This window comes from Triticum aestivum, chromosome 3B (assembly GCF_018294505.1).
Source record: "Triticum aestivum cultivar Chinese Spring chromosome 3B, IWGSC CS RefSeq v2.1, whole genome shotgun sequence".
Lineage (NCBI taxonomy): Eukaryota > Viridiplantae > Streptophyta > Magnoliopsida > Poales > Poaceae > Triticum > Triticum aestivum.
Window position 1 is genome coordinate 5,698,237 of NC_057801.1, and position 19,019 is coordinate 5,717,255.

The 19,019-nt window shown below is 43.9% G+C and overlaps 2 protein-coding genes and 1 pseudogene across 2 annotated transcripts; 2 read left to right on the plus strand and 1 right to left on the minus strand.

Annotated features, from left to right (window-relative positions):
- Positions 1-8,158: 8,158 nt before the first annotated feature.
- Positions 8,159-14,176, plus strand: LOC123068194 (protein PAF1 homolog). The gene is made up of 12 exons (XM_044490681.1): positions 8,159-9,145; positions 9,472-9,540; positions 10,451-10,558; positions 10,643-10,823; positions 10,915-10,994; positions 11,105-11,224; positions 11,829-11,934; positions 12,391-12,477; positions 12,591-12,659; positions 12,756-12,827; positions 12,917-13,069; positions 13,630-14,176. The coding sequence occupies exons 1-12, from the start codon at positions 8,418-8,420 to the stop codon at positions 13,735-13,737; spliced, it is 1,881 nt and encodes a 626-aa protein (XP_044346616.1). The 5' UTR covers positions 8,159-8,417; the 3' UTR covers positions 13,738-14,176.
- A 2,102-nt stretch (positions 14,177-16,278) lies between these two features.
- On the plus strand, positions 16,279-16,914 carry LOC123064256 (putative invertase inhibitor). Its single transcript, XM_044487774.1, has one exon. It carries the CDS (start codon positions 16,312-16,314, stop codon positions 16,837-16,839), a length of 528 nt encoding a protein of 175 aa, XP_044343709.1. The 5' UTR covers positions 16,279-16,311; the 3' UTR covers positions 16,840-16,914.
- Positions 16,915-17,791: 877 nt separating this feature from the next.
- LOC123064193 (BTB/POZ and MATH domain-containing protein 1-like) lies at positions 17,792-18,506 on the minus strand (annotated as a pseudogene).
- Positions 18,507-19,019: the final 513 nt, after the last annotated feature.

Sequence of the window (19,019 nt, forward strand, 5' to 3'; positions counted from 1 at the left end):
TTCTGAGTTCATTTGAAATGGTTTTCAATTTCAGGGTCATTTAGCTGGAAAAAATCAGTAAATGCATGAAAAGAATTTGTTTGCACATAAAATTTCTTCGCGTTTCAAATGCCAAAACACATAACTACCCTAACTATTACAGACATTCCCTCCTGGGTGTGAAACACAGAAGAAAGTGATGATAGTGAAGCCGATCACATCCCAGATCTTTGGGTGTGATACTTTTTCTTCGCGTGTGTCCCTTTGCGCCGTAGCCATGGAAAATCTTCATCATTTAACTGGATGCTCGGGTCAATATTCACTGTGAATGGAGCAATTTCATCAAACTTTTCATAATCTTCTGACATGTCTGTCTTGTCATCCACTCCCACGATGTTTCTTTTTCCTGAAAGAACTATGTGGCGCTTTGGCTCATCGTATGATCCATTCGCTTCCTTATCTTTTCTTTTTCTCGGCCTGGTAGACATGTCTTTCACATAAAAAACCTGCGCCACATCATTGGCTAGGACGAATGGTCCGTCTGCATACGCAAGATTGTTGAGATCCACTGTTGTCATTCCGCACTGCGGGTCTTCCGTTACCCCGCCTCGTGTCATATTGACCCATTTGCACCGAAACAAAGGGACCTTCAAATCACCTGATCCATAATTAAGTTCCCATATGTCCTCTATGTAACCATAATATGTTTCCTTTCCTGTGTTGGTTGTTGCATCAAAGCGGACACCACTGTTTTGGTTGGTGCTCTTCTTATCTTGGGCGATCGTGTAAAATGTATTCCCATTTATCTGGTACCCTTTAAAAGTCATTATATTCGAAGATGGTAACTGGGACAGCGAGTACATGTCATTTTGAATATCGCCATCATTCAGGGCACATTTCTGCAACCAACCGGCGAAAGTCCTCGTTTGTTCGCGTGTAATCCAGTCGTCAGATTCTCCGGGTGTTTGGACTGTAGAAAATTCTTGTGTTCCTCCATATACGGAGCCACCAAGGAGGAATTCTGTAGAACTCTGTAGTGTGCTTCAGTAAGAGAATGCCCGTCCATACATATTATTTGATGCCCTCCTAGCGTGCATTTTCCTTCCAGTCTGTCTTATGCCGTGATTCAGGAACACCAATCGGCTTAAGGTCAGGAATGAAGTCAATACAAAACTCAATGACCTCCTCATTTTCATGGTCCTTCGAGATGCTTCCTTCTGGCCTAGCACGGTTATGAACATATTTCTTCAAGACTCCCATGAACCTTTCAAAGGGGAACATATTGTGTAAAATACAGGACACAAAACGTTAATCTCTTCGCAAAGGTGAACTAGGACGTGCGTCATGATGTTGAAGAACGATGGTGGGAACACCAACTCGAAACTGACAAGACATTGCAGCAAATCATTCTGTAACCTTGGTATGATTTCTGGATCGATTACCTTCTGAGAGATTGCATTGAGGAATGCACATAGCTTCACAATGGCTAATCGAACTTTTTCCGGTAGAAGCCCCCTCAATGCAACCGGAAGGAGTTGCGTTATAATCACGTGGCAGTCATGAGACTTTAGGTTCTGGAACTTTTTCTCTGCCATATTTATTATTCTCTTTATATTCGACGAGAAGTCAGATGGTACCTTCATGCTGAGCAGGCATTCGAAGAAGATTTCCTTCTCTTCTTTGGTAAGAGCGTAGCTGGCCTGACCCTGATGTATGTCGTCTTTTCCGTGCATACGTTGCTGGTCCTCCCGTGCCTCTGGTGTATATTTTGTCTTCCCATACACGCCCAAAAAGCCAAGCAGGGTCACGCAAAGATTCTTCGTCATGTGCATCACGTCGATTGCGGAGCGAACCTCTAGGTCTTTCCAATATGGCAGGTCCCAAAATATAGATTTCTTCTTCCACATGGGTGTGCGTCCGTCAGCGTCCTTCGGAACAGGTTTTCCGCCAGGACCCTTTCCAAAGATTACCTCCAAATCCTTGACCATATCATGTACATCAGCACCAGTACGGTGGCGAGGCTTCGTCCGGTGATCCGCCTCACCTTTGAAATGCTTGCCTTTCTTTCTTACGGGATGCCTTGTCGGAAGAAATCGACGATGTCCCAGGTATACATTCTTCCTACAACTATCCAAATATATACTGTCGGTATCATCCAAACAGTGCGTGCATCCGCCGTATCCCTTGTTTGTCTGTCCTGAAAGGTTACTGAGAGCAGGCCAATCATTGATGGTCACGAACAGCAATGCCTTTAGGTCAAATTCTTCTTGTCCGTGCTCATCCCACGCACGTACACCTGTTCCATTCCACAGCTGTAATAGTTCTTCAACTAATGGCCTTAGGTACACATCAATGTCGTTGCCGGGTTGCTTAGGGCCTTGGATGAGCACTGGCATCATAATGAACTTCCGCTTCATGCACAACCAAGGAGGAAGGTTATACAAACATAGAGTCACAGGCCACGTGTTATGGTTGCTGCTCTGCTCCCCAAAAGGATTAATGCCATCTGCGCTTAGACCAAACCATACATTCCTTGGGTCACCTGCAAACTCCTCCCAATACTTTCTCTCGATTTTTCTCCACTGCGAACCGTCAGCGGGTACTCTCAACTTTCCGTCTTTCTTACAGTCTTCTGCGTGCCACCGCATCGCCTTCGCATGCTCTTTGTTTTGGAACAAACATTTCAACCGTGGTATTATAGGAGCATACCACATCACCTTGGCAGGAATCTTCTTCCTGGGGCGCTCGCCCTCGACATCACCAGGGTCATCGCGACTGATCTTATAACGCAATGCACCGCATACCGGGCAAGCGTTCAAATCCTCGTACTCACTGCGGTAGAGAATGCAGTCATTAGGGCATGCATGTATCTTTTGCACCTCTAACCCTAGAGGGCAGACATCCTTCTTTGCTTCATATGTACTCTTGGGCAATTCGTTGTCCTTTGGAAGCATATTCTTTATCATTACCAGCAACTTTCCAAATCCCTTGTCAGATACACCATTCTCTGCCTTCCATTGCAGCAATTCAAGTGTGTGCCCAACTTTTTTTTGTCAGCTTCGCAATTCGGGTACAACAATTTCTTGTGATCCTCTAACATGCGTTGCAACTTCGTCCTCTCTAGATCACTTGCGCAGTTTCTCTTTGCATCGGCAATGGCCCGACCTAGATCATCAGCGGGCTCATCTGATGCCTCTTCTTCAGCTTCTTCCCGCATTGCCGGCTCAGCTTCTTCCCCCATTGTTGTATCATCATATTCAGGGAACCCATGGCCAGGATAGCCGTCGTCGTCCTCTTTTTCTTCATTGTCTTCCATCATAACCCCTATTTCTCCGTGCTTGGTCCAAACATTATAGTGGGGCATGAAATCGGACTTAAATAGGTGGACGTGAATGGTTTTTTCTGTAGAGTAACTATGACCATTCTTACAGCCAGCACATGGACAAGGCATAAAACCATCCGCCCGCTTGTTTGCCTCAGCGGCCCGCAGAAAAGTATGCACGCCATTAATGAACTCGGGAGAGCATCGGTCATCATACATCCATTGTCGGCTCATCTTCATTACACAACACCAAATAGACCAAATTAATACAAGTTCATACATAAAGTTCATACATAAAGTTCATATACAACACTTAATTAAATGCAACATACAAATAACTCTCTAGCTAAAGAATTTAAATGCAACAACAAATGCGATGAAGATCGCAACTAAGGTAGCAATTGATCCAACAACATAATGATACCAAGCCACACTATCAATGGCATACTTTCTAATCTTTCTAATCTTCAACCTCATTTTCTCCATCTTGATCTTGTGATCATCGATGACATCGGCAACATGCAACTCCAATTCCATCTTCTCCCCCTCAATTCTTTTCAATTTTTCTTTCAAATACTCGTTTTCTCTTTCAACTAAATTTAACCTCTCGACAATAGGGTCGGTTGGAATTTCCGGTTCACATACCTCCTAGATAAAAATATCTATGTCAACTTGATGGGCATAATTTGTCATAAACACGAAATGCAACAACTAGTTTTAAAAGAGAATATACCACATCCGAATCATAACAAGGACGAGGGCCGACGGGGACGGATATCAAAACCATGGCACTATGTATAACAAACAACGTACGGGTAAGATAATTATACGAGTAACTATATATCCAAATCACATAAACATCAATTTGGTAATGTAAAACATTCATGAACAAGAGCCTCACCAGAAGGTGGTGCCGGTGACGGGACGATGCGGGCGATCGACGGTGGTTACGACGGAGATTTAGAAGGCACTAAGTAAACCACACCTACATATGCAAACTAAGTGTTATTTTTGACCTCAAATTGCATATAAATCAAATACTAGCAAATATAATTATTCCTCCCAAATTAATCACTATACAAAGCATTGCAAGAGCTAATCTAGCAATGAGAGTTGAAAGGACAAAGTTGCTAACCTTTGTGATCATTTGAATGGATGGGGGCCTTCAAATCTTGACAAATTTTGGGCAAAATTTGTGAGGAGCTCGAGGAGAGAGGGGGAAGAACAGAGGAAGTGAGGGGAAAGGGGAAGAACAGAGTGGCTCGGGGGGACGAAGGGTTTATGTACGTCGACCTTTAGTACCGGTTCGTGCCACGAACCGGTACTAAAGGTGCTGGACGGGCCCCAGACTGACAACACCCTGCCGTTGGACCGGTACTAATGAGAACGGCCGGCTAGCCGTTGGAACCGGCACTAATGGACACATTATTGCCGGCTCAAAACCAAACCGGCACTAATGTGTCTCATATTAGGTCCTTTTTCTACTAGTGTAAGTGTGTTCCTCAGGAGATGCTCTGCAGGACAACATCTCTGCTTACTCAAATAAGCCACTTGGAGCACATTAAGATAGATATCAACTTTCCATGCAGATCACGAGAGTATTGCATCTTCACGGAGTGGGATAATTAAAATAGGCATACTCTCCTCTCAGCTGACCAACAGTTTGTCTCCCACTTCTACTTCACGGGATCTCCGATCATATAGAGTGGGTTACCACTATGGACAACTCATGCGGTGGGTCTCAAACCCATCTCCATCGATACATTATCTATCACATTACGTGATAGACCCTTTATGAAGGGATCTGCCAAGTTTTTTGACGTTTGGATATAATCCAACTTAATAACTCCAGAGTTTCTCAGTTTTTTGACAGATTTTAGTCTCCTCTTCACATGCCTTGAGGACTTCATATTGTCCTTAGAACTGTTTATCTTGACAATCCCAGTTTGATTATCACAGTTCATCAAGATAGGGTGTATTGGTTTTTCAACCATAGGTAAGTCCATTAATAGCTCATGAAGCCACTGCTTCAACAGTGGTAGTGTCTAATGCTGTGAATTCTGATTCCATAATTGACCTCGTTAAGATGGTCTGCTTGCAAGACTTCCAGGAAACAGCGCCACCAAGTGTAAAAACATAACCACTTGTGGCCTTAATCTCATCAGCATCAGATATCCAGTTCGAGTCACTATAACCCTCCAGTACCCTTGGATACTCGGTATAGTGAATCCCATAGCTCGTAGTGCCTTTCAGGTAACGCATAACTCTCTCAAGTGCACGCCAATGATCATCTCCCGGTTTTGACATAAACCGACTCAGCTTGCTCACAGCAAAAGAGATGTCAGGCCTCGTGGCACTCGCCAAATACATAAGCGGGCCAATAATCTGAGAATACCTCGGTTGATCTCTAGAAATCCGTCGATTCTTTCGAAGCAACACACTAGCATCATATGGAGTTGGAGAAGGCATGCAGTCGCTATACCCAAAACGACTCAACATCCTTTTCACATAATGAGACAGAATCAGTGTGATCCCACCATTCTCATCTCTCAACAGCTTGATGTTCAAGATAACATCAGCTACTCATAGATCCTTCATCTCAAAACAGCGAGATAGGAAATCCTTAACCTCCTTGATTAGATCAAGTTTGGTTCCAAAGATCAGTATGTCATCGACATACAGACAAAGAATAACTCCTTCGCCCCCACGATGACGATAGTACACACACTTGTTACCATCGTTTACTACAAAGCCGGCAGCAGTTAATGTTCTTTCGAACTTCTCATGCCATTTCTTAGGAGCTTGTTTAAGGTCATACAAAGACTTTAATAACTTGCACACCTTTCCTTCCTGATCAGGTAGTACAAAACCATCTGGCTGATCCATGTAAATTTCTTCTCCAACTCTTCATTGGGGAAAGCCGTCTTAACGTCCATTTGATAAACGAGAAGACCATGTGAGGCAGCCAGTGATATTAGCACTCGAATTATGGTCAGTCTAGCCACGGGTGAGTAAGTATCAGAGAAGTCTTCACCTTCTTTCTGGGTATAACCCTTAGCCACAAGTTGTGCCTTGTACTTTTCAATCGTACCATCAGGTCTAAGCTTCTTCTTGAACACCCACTTACATCCTACAGGTTTACACCCATAAGGACGGTCAGTGATCTCTTTTGATTTTTTTTACATCCTACAGGTTTACATCCTACAGGTCTAAGCTTCTTCAAATCTTTTTTGATTTTTTAATTATTATTTTCCATATCAGGTGTATGTACACCCATGAACCAAACACTATTTCTCTGTTGTAGGCTCGGTTCCTTTCGACACGCAGGGACAGTGAAGGTTGAGGCCACATACCACACATTGAGTGGCATGCCAAAGGAGATAAACGAAATGACTTCTTTTCACTCGCAAACTATAGATACCAACAACGCAAAAAAGAACTATAGATGCCAAGGCGGTGCCCCCTCAGAAAAAAGATGCCAGGGTGAAAAAATAAAATAAAATTGTTTTTTGGGGAAAAAACTTTCAACCTATTCATTTTCAATCATTGCAGTACAATGAAGACCCGAAATAATAAAAATTATATCCAGATCCATAGACCACCTAGTGACGACTACAAGCACTGAAGCGAACCGAAGGAGCATCGCTGTCATCTTCCCTCGAACTGGGCAAAACTTGTTGCAGCAGAACAACAACCCATCTTTGAAGAGTAGATTAGGCTGGAAGGATCCAACCTGAAGACACATAAAATATAGACAAACTACAACAAGACCCAGTGAGGCCGCCCCTGAAGACACATAAAATATAGACAAACTACAACAAGACCCAGTGAGGCCGCCCCTGAAGACACATAAAATATAGACAAACTACAACAAGACCCGGCGGCGGCGGCAAATCCACCAAGGACAGATCCGCCGGAGACACACCTCCACACACACCCCGATGATGGTAGACACACCATCAGGAAGGGGGCTAGGCAGGAGAACCTTATTGCATCTTCAGAAAGACGCCACCATCTCGTCTTCCCGAGCAAGAGTTGCTGGCGGGAGGCGGAGGAACCCTAGACTTTTCTCAAGGAAGGAGGGAACAATAAACGCGTAGTTTCTTATGAGATGGAGCAACTCTCCAAACATGATTTTGCCCCGTTTTATATATAAAGCAATCACAGAACAAAGTCATGAAGCACTGCGTATAACTTCACACTATGCCTTACAACACCTACACTTCACGACAAGGCCCCGAGAGGGAGAACCACACTATGCGTCGTCGCTGCTGAGTCCATAATGAACAAAGGTTTTCACTTGAAATATATTGTAAAGATGGAACTGATCAAGACCATATTTGTGAGGACCGAATAGATCAAGACCAACTATCCTCCAATAGAGAGGAACTTGCCTTTCCAACCACTCAATCATTTCTCTACGCACTCCTGTACATGTTTTCACTATGTGTTGGTGAGACGTCAATAATAAATCAAAATTCCAAAATATTTAATCAAGAATTGATCTTACGCACAACCAAGCAGGTGAGTGTAGTCGACGGCCACCTCGCCGGCTTCTCGAAAGCAACAAGATTCATTTTGATGGGAGCTAATTTTAAGCCGGGCATTTGCTCAAACGCTGGAAGCAAGAGATTTAGGGTTTGAGGCTTGTTCAGGTCTTGTTTCTTAAAAATAATTGTATCATTGGCATATTGCAGAATAGAGAGGTCACCGTTCGCAAAAAAATGTGACACTGCTCTGCTCTGCAATCTGACCCTTCTACTTGACGTGATCTGTTTCAGATTCTACTGTTGCAGCTAATTGGGCTTTTTCTTGGAATTTAGATGCGGCCCGGTCCGGCCCAATTCCTCTCCGGAGGCACAACCAACCCTTCGTCCTTCGACGCCACAACAATAGCAGAAGCAGCGCCGCCGCCGCCGGGCGTCAAACCGCGTGCTCTGCCCGTCGCCGTGCTCCGCCGGGTGAAGGATCAAAAGGGGTGCCCGCTCTGCCGCCGGCGACCAGGTGAGGCCGCCCCTGCTTTCCCCAGTGGCGGACCCGCCACCGGCTGCGACAGCGGGGCTGGTGTGCTGCTGGGGTTAGGGTTTGAGGAAACCCTAGCCGCCTCCGGCGCGCGATGGCCTACCGGCCGTACCCGCCGCCTCAGGGGCCCTTCCCGCCGCAGGGCCCGCCCATCAACCCGTACGGGCAGCCGCAGCCGCCGCCGCAGCAGGCGGGGTATGGCCACATGCCGCCGCCGCCGCCGTTCCACGCGCCGCCGCCTCCGCCCCCGCCCGGACCGCCCCCTCCGCACCAGCCTCAGTACTTCGGCCACGCGCCCCTGCAGCAGCAGCAGCAGCAGCAACGGCCGCCGCCGCCCCAGATGTATTACCAGCCCCCGCCGCCGCCCTACGGCGGGAACAGCAATCAAGCGCCCCCTCCACCACCACCACCAGTGTCTGCTCCCCCTTCGGCACCGCCACCGCCACCACCTCCGGCCCAGCCCCAGCCGCCCCCACGGGAGGCTCCGCCGCCGCCAAAGGAGCGGCCGGCCAAGGCGGCGCTGCCGAGGGTGGAGTCGGAGGAGGAGCGGCGAGCGAGGAAGAAGCGCGAGTACGAGAAGCAGAAGCTGGAGGACCGGAAGCAGCAGCAGCTGATGCGCCAGTCGCAGGCCACCATTCTACAAAAGACACAGAAGGTGCGCGCCGCCACGCAGCAGCAGCAGCCACAGCAGCAGAGCCGCCACCTCCAGCCATCAGGTGGGGCTCGGCCGGCGACGACAGCGTCTCGCCCAGCCGCCGCGGCCAACGCCGAGAGGTTCGAGAATCGGCTCAAGAAGCCGACAACATTCCTCTGCAAGCACAAGTGAGTATATCAATTTCCAGACTTTTTGTCTATGCAGGTGCTAGTTGGAGGAAATTGGAGTCCTTTCAATGTAAAATGTGGGCTTGAGAAATTTATTATGCTTATGATGCACTTCGGTATTTTGGGCGTGATTCTGGACTAGAATCACGAGCCATGCTTTCCAGCGCTGCCTATTTGTGTAGTAGGCAGGCACACCGGTAGGCAGAATGGTTCTCAAAGCATCACTCCATTAATTGACAGTTTCCTTTTGAAAAATGAAAAGTCTTTTGGAATTAAACTAATGTATGACCATGTTTCCTTTCTTTCTTTCTTTCTTGTTAATGCAGGTTTAGGAATGAACTGCCAGACCCGAGTGCGCAGTTGAAATGGCTGCCTCTGAATAAGGACAAGGACAGGTAGTTTCCTACTCTTATTTTGATCAGATTGCTCTGTTCTGTTGTTACTTATGTTTGATGCAGTGAAAGCCATTTCAATGTTGCTTATATAGTTTTACTATACCCATTGCATTGTTCTTGTCAAATTTGTGATTTTTTAACTTATTTGTTATTATTTAGGCATTAAATGAATTTCTAGCTCATTATAGTATGGTGACCATTCTCTTTATTGAGGCAACCTGTTTGAGCATATGGCATATAGCAGGTCTAAGCTTGTATTTGTTCTGCTGTCAGTCCATAGCATGAATTTGCTTTTAGAAACAGTCCCAGTTTTTTAGCCATTTGGTCATATTTCAAGCACAAATCCAAGAGACCCAGCATGTTATGTGCAGCAATAGAAGGGGTATTCTTTGCGTGAGCAGTACATGGCAGCACTTTATCATGCAAGGAGAGCAACCGGCTGCTCAGGTTTAAGTTTGTTCTAGAGATATCCTTGATTGACATCCTTAGTCAAGATATGATAGCCTAGTATGATCTCCTCTATGTCAGTTGAAGTTGTAGGAAGGAGATCCATTTGTATATGTGCTGCTGCATGTTTCATGGGGATGAAGAAATAAAATATATCAAGCTCCTTGGCCTATCTCCACCTTGATCCTGTGGGACGCCTGCCTCTATGGTGTCATTGCCTCGCCCGGGTCTAATACAAATATGATCATTTTGTTAGTCATATCATCTTGTGTGAGTGAATGGCCTCTCCACTGCTGTTCTTACAGACAGGGCCTGTGCCATTTCCATGATATTTGCAATACTCTGCTTTCTTATTACACTATTAGTTGGTGTTTTTCTCAGTTGTACTTCATTCTGCATGTTGCAGCTATCTTGGGGCAGCCATACTTACTTTATGTTTTTTCTGTATATTGCCCTTTCACAGATATACCAAATACAGGATCACGTCATTGGAGAAAAACTATATGCCTAAAATGATTGTCCCTGAGGATCTCGGGATACCTCTTGACCTACTTGATATGAGTGTATACAAGTAAGCATTAAGCCAGCCATCTGTTTCTACCTTTCTGATGATTCTTTCTAGCATCCCTAACTTGAGTGACAAACATACATTTAGCCCTCCCTCTGTTCATCGGGCCCTGGCTCCAGAAGATCAAGAGCTGCTGCGTGAAGATGAGGTTCTCACCCCTGTTAAACCAGAAGGTATAAGGAAAAAGGAGAGGCCAACCGACAAAGGCATGTCTTGGCTGGTGAAAACACAGTATATTTCTCCACTTACTACTGATGCAGCCAAAATGGTAATGCCAGCTGATTCTTCCATAAATATAGTTACATACATTGTGCTGGTTATTTCATTATATACTAAAAAGGGTAATTTGGCCATTCCAGTCAATCACTGAAAAGCAGGCAAAAGAAAGGCGAGAATCAAGGGAGGGTCGTGATAATGTCCTCGAAAATCTTAATGATAGGCATGACTTTTCTTTTACTTAGTTTATATTCTTTGGTTTCTGAAGGTTAGCCTGTTTTGCAATCCTGGTGCAGCCCAATGACATTGTTTTTCTGTGCACGTGTATATCAGACAGAAGCGGATCAAAGCCATTGCAGAATCCTTCAAAGCAGCTAAATCACGCCCTGTCCACCAGACTAAACGAGGGATGGAGGCAGAGTTTGTTCTCCCTTTGGTACCCGATTTTGATAGGTATGACTTTTCAGATGACACATTATTGACATCCGATGTGTGTTGAGCATGGTCAGTTCATTGAAGTATTTTGTTTCCAATTCACTTTCCTATCTATGTTAAGAAAAAAATGTTTACTTCCCAGCAGCTATAAATTTCAGGTTAGTACTTACTTACTTACGAAGCCTTTTATCCCAAACAAGTTGGGGTAGGCTAGATATGAAACCCTTTCACGAGGACTTCCCAGGAGGTCACCCATCCTAGTACTACTCTCGCCCAAATGGGTTTCATACCCAAAAGACTGGCTAGTTTTTACGTTGGCTCGCCAAGCCTATCACAACCCTTAGATATGAAACCCTTTCACGAGGACTTCCTAGGAGGTCACCCATCCTAGTACTATTCTCGCTCAAATGGGTTTCATACCTATAAATTTCAGGTTAGTGTGTTCCAAAATTTATTGTTGTTGGAAAAGTGAAGAAGTGATCTTCCCTTATAGAATATATGCCATAATTTCTTCTGTTTTGTAGTTCAAGGTACCACCTTGGTTTTTGTGTTGCCTGGAGTCATATAAGCTGGTGGATGAATTTAAGTGATCTCAAATTTGCTTTTCTGTTCACCTCTGAAGGTATAATGATCCATTTGTTATGGTGAATTTTGATGGAGATCCTACAGCTGATTCGGAGCAATATACCAAGCTAGAGAGACCTGTACGCGATGAATGCGAATCCCAGGTGCGTTGCATTTCTTTTTCTTCTGTCTTGAGCTTTCTGATTTAGTTACTTTATAGTTATGTTAACACGCTCACATGGATGTATTGTAGAAACAGGTATTTTATATTGATTGCATGTTAATGTCAAATGCATATATTTCGAGACGTTGTGCTAATACATCACTGATGTTCTGCCTGCATATACCCTCATATCTATACCAGTATGGAAATAACCAAATGGGTAGATCCAAACCATCTCAGCCATCAAATCATGAGATCTAGCAGTTCAGATCGCTCCAATGTTGAGCACCATACACGTTTAAGTTGTAGATATGTTTAGACTCAACACCATCTTATAGAATCAGAGGCACAATTGATATCTTACATAATCACGCAATAAATATCCCACTAAATATTAATGTGCATTGCACGTACACGATTACTAGTATATCTAAGGTTTTCCATGTTCTCATGATAGGCTCTGATGAAAAGTTTTCAAGTCAGTGGTTCAGACCCTGCAAAACAAGAGAGATTTTTGGCATACATGGCTCCAGCACCCCATGAGGTATTCATCCTTTTCTCAACTCTATTACATCTTTATTTCAAATGTCACCGGTCGTAGTTATAATTTGTTTTTGTATTATTATCAAATCTGATCGCGACTATGGTTTTGTCTAGCTTGTCAAGGACTTGGATGATGAAAATGAGGACTTCCAGTACTCCTGGATTCGGGAATATCACTGGGAAGTATGTGGCATTTTGCTAATGGGTCTGTGATTGTGTCTACTTTTCGTTCTGCTTGTGTAAAACTGCCTACATACCTTTTCTTGTCTCGTGATTCAGGTAAGGGGGGATGACAAGCAAGATCCAACGACTTACCTCGTCTCATTTGATGACGATGATGCAAAATATTTGGTAACTTGCTCTGTGCATACGTTATTTATTCTGATATACGACAGTGATTCATTGCACATTTGGCTGACGCTTTATTGTCCATTTTGCAGCCTCTCCCTACCAAGCTAGTATTGCAGAAGAAGAAAGCTAAAGAGGGGAGATCTGGGGATGAAATCGAGCATTTCCCAGTGCCTTCTAGAATTACTGTGAGCAGGACAGCACATGGTGATGAGATGGAGCACGGAGAATCATCCAGCATGCATGTATGACTCATTTTTCCTTCATAACTGCAGGCATGAAAGTTTACTTTGCAGTGAGCTATTAGTAATATACCGCAGCTAGGTAGCGTTGTCGTTCTTCAGTTTTTCGTCTCTATTTAATACTCCGGCCCAAAATATAAGGTGTATTTTTTTCCCAAAAATCAAACATTTCTATGTTTGACCAAGATTACAGATAAATATAGCAACACATACGGTACCAAATAAATAGCATATGAAAATATATTTCATGATGCATTTAATGATATGAATTTGGTATTGTAACTATTGATATTCTTCTCAATAAATTTTGTCAAATTTAGATAGGTTTGACTTTCAAAAAATTAATACACCTTATATTTTTGACCGTAGGAAGTATATTTGTAGGCGGTTCTCCTCTCGCCAAGCCATATATGTAGCTACTGCGTTTCTTGCAATCAGTTCACTGATTCTCGCTCTTGGGATTGTTCACCTGTTTATTATCCCCAACTCTCCCCATGTTAGAGCATAATAAATTGATCTTTATGCATTACCATTACCTTTAAGTAAAGGTTTCTCCTCTGCAGGGTAATTTAAAGCGACGAAGATCTTCTGTTGATGATGATCTTGAGGAGCATCGGAGGCATTCTCGCGTAGAAGATACAGAGCAGTACAGTGAAGACGATTATGAATGATCAATAGATATGGAAGGATCATCATTTTCTTGCACCGCCAAATTCATCAGCACACATGAATCTTTGAAGATCTCGTATGCATTTGCTCTGGCGCCTCCGTAAGTAGTAATAGGGTGCAGGGTTGATGAAAGAACCAACCTGCTTGAGTGAAGTCGGCCAATAGCAGATTTTGAAGTGCAAGGCACGGTGTAACTGGACCTAAGACTGGTCTCGGAATTGATTGTAGAAGGTCTCATCAGCATTGTAAGAAAAGGCTATGTAGTCTCTGGGAGTGATTCTCCGTTGCTGTTTTGATGATATAGGCCAATTTATTTATGTCAGGATTGTAGACAGTTGTGTTATGGTAATTATTATTTTTTCTTGTGGAAATGATGATCAACATATCGAAGGTCGTGTATTTGTGCTACGAGGAATGTTAATGTGCGAGTTCTGAAGATCACGAGCAGCATTGCAAGAAGAGTACATTTTTTTGCATGATGTGTCTGTTGAAAGACTTGTTTTTTTTTTTTGGGGGGGGGGGGGGTTATTTTCCCCCTTTTAATAGAAAACATTGTTTGTTTTCTTTGCAATAATTCCTTCTCTAAATTGAGAGGAATTGGAAGTGCAAATTTCAGATAACAGGTATATTGAGATGATGTAGAAACCACATTTACCTGCTTATAGCAACTACCCTAATTCCTAATTGAAGTGGTATCAGCAGCAGTGTTCTCAACTGTTGCTTTGGAATCCTTTCTTTGAGTTGCCATTGGAGATTGGAATGATACATCGATCATCAGCTCATGTTGCCAGCTGGCCAAGATTCTTAGTCACACTTGGTGGCAACCAGTCACTATTATTCATCATCCAGTACTGTCAAACAGCTTTGGTGTTGCCATGGTATTAAGGTTGCAACCAGTGAAGGTGCTGTTCTAATCTCGAGCTTACGTGAGCTCGGGTGAATAGTAAAATCAATCAAAATAAAATAAAAATAAAGTTCAAAATTTCTGATTTTTTTTTCTGTCATACATTGAAAAATGTTTTCATTGCTTGCAAATTTCATCCTCAGATGACATTCGTGGAAAATGCGGCAAAGAAAAAGTATGCTCCAAAATGCTTTTAAAAATAACATTTCGGAACATCGATTATTTTTGCCACGCCTTCAGGTGTTGAAATTTAGCAAGAAACAAAAACATTTTGCCACTATTTAATACAAAAAAATCAGTTTTCCTGTTTTTTCATTTTTATTTTACTGTTCACCCGAGTTCATGTGAGCTCAGGATTAGAACGGTCGCGTCCTGGCAACCAGGTGTTATTATTCAACGGATTCTCTGCTCTTCTTTCGATGATATCATCTGTGCACCGTGAAGCTGCTGGTGATTCGATTAGAATCCGCACGAACAGGGCGTTTTGGTACACATCATACATTTAAGAACAGAGGATGTATGTTCATGGTGGCTCCAAGAATAGATGCATGCAACCACTGGGTGTGCTGATGACAACACAATAGTGTGAATTTTTGAATGTAGCAATTGTACGTAGAATTCTCATAAGCGACGCTGATTGCATACAAGTAACGTAGAATTCGAGACATAAGCAATCCAATCAGAGTGGCGCAGCGGAAGCGTGGTGGGCCCATAACCCACAGGTCCCAGGATCGAAACCTGGCTCTGATAATTTTTTGTTGGTTTTTGATTTTTTTTTTGGCCCATTGCTGTGATGGACCAATTTTTTCTGTTTTGAGTCGTGCGGCCCATTTCTGCTATGCATAAATACACAGCTGCTCAGTCTTCTTTTTAATACACAGCTGTTACATTTCTTCTGTTTTTGTGGTTTTATTTTTATTTTGCTGTTCATCCAAGCTCATCATCACCAGACACCAGGTGTTATTATTCATCATCGGATTCTCTACCCTTCTTTTGATGCCATCATCTGCGCATTGCAAAGCTGCTGGCGAGTCAATTGTAATTCCTACTCCCTCCATTCCTAAATATTTTTCTTTCTAGAGATTTCAAATGAACTACCACATACGGATGTATATAGACATATTTTAGAGTGTAGGTTCACTCATTTTGCTCCGTATGTAGTCACTTGTTGAAAGCTCTAGAAAGACAAATATTTAGGAACGGAGGGAGTACATACGTACGTTCGTGTTGGCTTCCGGAATGCATGCAAGCAACGAACTGGTTGTGCCGACGACATCACAATCCTGTGAATTCAAATCACAGCAACCATAAAGGATCAAAGAAAAACCCTTCCCATGGTGTGAAAAGAGAAGGTAAGAACGGGGCCGTGTTATAAGCCTAGAGGAGATATAGACAGAGGTATAGATAGAGATAGAGATAAACACCCCCAAGATTTGTTAGGAATTGATTAATAGAGTACAAAAGAGATATAATTTATGAATAGCAAAACATAATATCTATTCAATGCTTACCTTTTTCAATGGGTTTGTTGAATTGAGTGCCCAAGATAACATACTCATCAAGTATTTCTATATTTACGATCACTACTATATATATGAACCATCTACAGACGACATGTTATCAAACACCATAAACAACACATATACTCATCAAGGTAGTCGTGGCACAAACCATGACCATGAGGCACCGGCAAGCTCTCTCATGTCTTGCCCTCCTCTTCATCCTCGTCTCGTCCAGCGCTTCCATTTTAGATGACACATGCAAGTCGGTCGCCGCAAGAAACAAGGACATCTCCTACAACTACTGCATCTTGTTCTTCCAGGCCAACAACACCAGCACCACCGCGGACAAGTGCGGCCTCGTCGTCATAGCCACAAAGATCACCCGAGCAGAGGCCGCAAGCACCCGCAACCGCATCGATGCCCTAATGGCCTCAGGGACGGACAAGAAGGTCAACGGGTGCCTCTCCGAGTGTCGCGTGCACTACACGATCGCGCTGAACTGGCTCGAAGCCGCGGCGAAGGGCATCGAGTCAGGTAATTTGCAGGATGCGGAGGTGACCCTCAGAGGAGTGATATTGGGCATCGATACCTGCGAGGAAGGGTTCCGCAAGCTAGGCATCAAGTCGCTTCTGGCCGCCGAGGATGCCACGTTCACTGCGGGCTGCTCCATCGCTCTCACTATAACGAGCATGTTGTAACTAGCTAGCCGTCGTGGATGCACGAATCTGGCTAATAGTTCTAGCTATACACTAGTCCAGGATCATCCGGACCGATCAATAAACCCTTCAAACCTGCAATTTTAGATCAGTGAACTTTGCAAGTATGTTTGGATGGAATTTTGTTTTCTTATAGAATTATATTATTATTTTTGCGGGGCTTATAGTATTGATTTACTGGTGACTAAAAGTACTCCCTCCTATTTAATCGGCGCACAATTTGCGTATGATCATGGTGATCGAGGAAATGAATGTCCCATGTAATGTTCTGGCTTATTTAGGAGATGCAGAGCAGTATGGTGAAGACTATTCTGAATGATCAATGCATATGCTGGGATCATCATTTTCTTGCACCATCGAATTACTACTCTAACTTGAGAGGAACCGTATTGCAATCTATTCTCTGGATTATAGATATATAATCGTATTGCATAGGCAGAGATAACTCTCTGAATTTTTTAATTACGAAGAAAAACCCCAAGTGGGACCCACCCTTCGGTGAAAAATACAAACCCCAAGTGGGACCCCCTTATGGGTGAACATTACAAACCCCCATAGGGCTTTCTGCGTAATTAAATGAAGCACGAGGGAGGTTTCTGAAAACAAATCCATCACGTGCATCCCACCTTGCTACCAACCACTGACATGTGGTCCAGGGCCACGTTGGCGTGCCATGCAAGCACTGGATACGTCCGGATACGGTAGGAATAACCGTATTTAAACGAGATGACAAGTTCGATGACCATAAACTTGTATTTTGCAAATTTTGGTACCAAACTTCAATATATATCCGTAATTCACTCTCATACACAGATTTTATAATTATTTTTTATTGTTCAATCTTTTATTTTGGGCGAGTGAAAGATCTGAAACACTACACAGTTTATTAAATTGAAAGTAAAACGCCATATTCATCTCACAGTCAGCTAACGGTTTAAGTCTCGTAAAGCCTCCGCATAATCTTCAATTGTGCATCAACTAGGATAGAAGGACCTGTTCTTTTGAGATCTGCATACCCTTGGGTTGCCACCACAACATCCATAATTTTTGGAGAGTAGATGAAATCAACACAATCATCATTTAAAACGTCGCAAACTCGCAATGATGTTGATCCGCTAAAGCCAGCGTAGTTGCAACATTCTCCACATCAAGATTCTCGCAAAGTATGATCTGACATACCAGTTTTAGCCTCTCCATGTCATACCGGTCAGCAGCCACGAGCAAGTGTTGGACCATCTCAGCATGATCATTTCCCCCGAGATCATCAATATCTCCAATGAATCCGTGTAGATGAAATGGAGCAGGGCCTTGAAGACATTTGGTTGCATGTCTTGGATGGATATGAGTGGTGTTTCTGTCTTCCTCATCGGCCCATAGAACTCTGCATTGAACACTGGTGACCACACGGCAAGGACAAGCTTGTGTGCTGCAAAAACCACTCCCCCAACACCGAATGTGACATCTGTTGGAATCTCGTTTGCTTCCAGCAACTTGCTGAGCTGTGCAGTGATGTCGGATGGGGGCATCTTGATTTTGGGGGATGATTTGATTTCAAACACCTGCGCTTCTTTCATGATATTGACGACGCATTCGACCTCCAGGTGGTCATTCCGAAGGTATGCCGATGCTTCGAACTCCCTCCTTGCCATGAATTCAGCACTTTGTGGAGCAAATCTGCTATTATTATTCTGGTTGAACACCTTGGGTTCTGTTTTATCCCAAGAAGAGGACACCCCGGTGCTCGGCGTCCTTGCTCAAGAGCTCGAGGTAGACTGAGATGTAATCTCGGGAATCTCTGTTAAACCCATCAGGGTAAAACCGGATAGCCCAGTCATGGCCTCCAACCGAGAAGGGGCTGGAAGCTATGAACTTACCGGCGCCGATGCCCCTTTGCTTGTTGTAGCCAAAAATGCAGAACACATGGCTGCCCTGTACGCTCTCTGGGGTGCAAATCGACACCGTCTTTGTCCCCGTCATTGAGATTGACGGTCATGATGGCCGGCCGGAAAGGGGAAGAGAGAATCACCACGTCGGTGTGCCCTAAATCAGTTCACATATGCATGAGGTGGTGAGGGGGGAAAGGGAAAGTAGTAGGTGAACCCTAGCTCGGTGCACCCACGCTACATACACGCAAGAAAACATAACAAAACATTTCGAAAAAA

Bases quoted from the DNA above. Each gene is read 5' to 3' on its own strand.
- LOC123068194 (XM_044490681.1), top strand. From the start codon at position 8,418: ATGGCCTACCGGCCGTACCCGCCGCCTCAGGGGCCCTTCCCGCCGCAG. The intron at 11,935-12,390 runs GTGCGTTGCATT...TTCTCATGATAG, and splicing joins GCGATGAATGCGAATCCCAG to GCTCTGATGAAAAGTTTTCA. The intron at 12,478-12,590 runs GTATTCATCCTT...GGTTTTGTCTAG, and splicing joins TGGCTCCAGCACCCCATGAG to CTTGTCAAGGACTTGGATGA.
- LOC123064256 (XM_044487774.1), top strand. From the start codon at position 16,312: ATGACCATGAGGCACCGGCAAGCTCTCTCATGTCTTGCCCTCCTCTTC.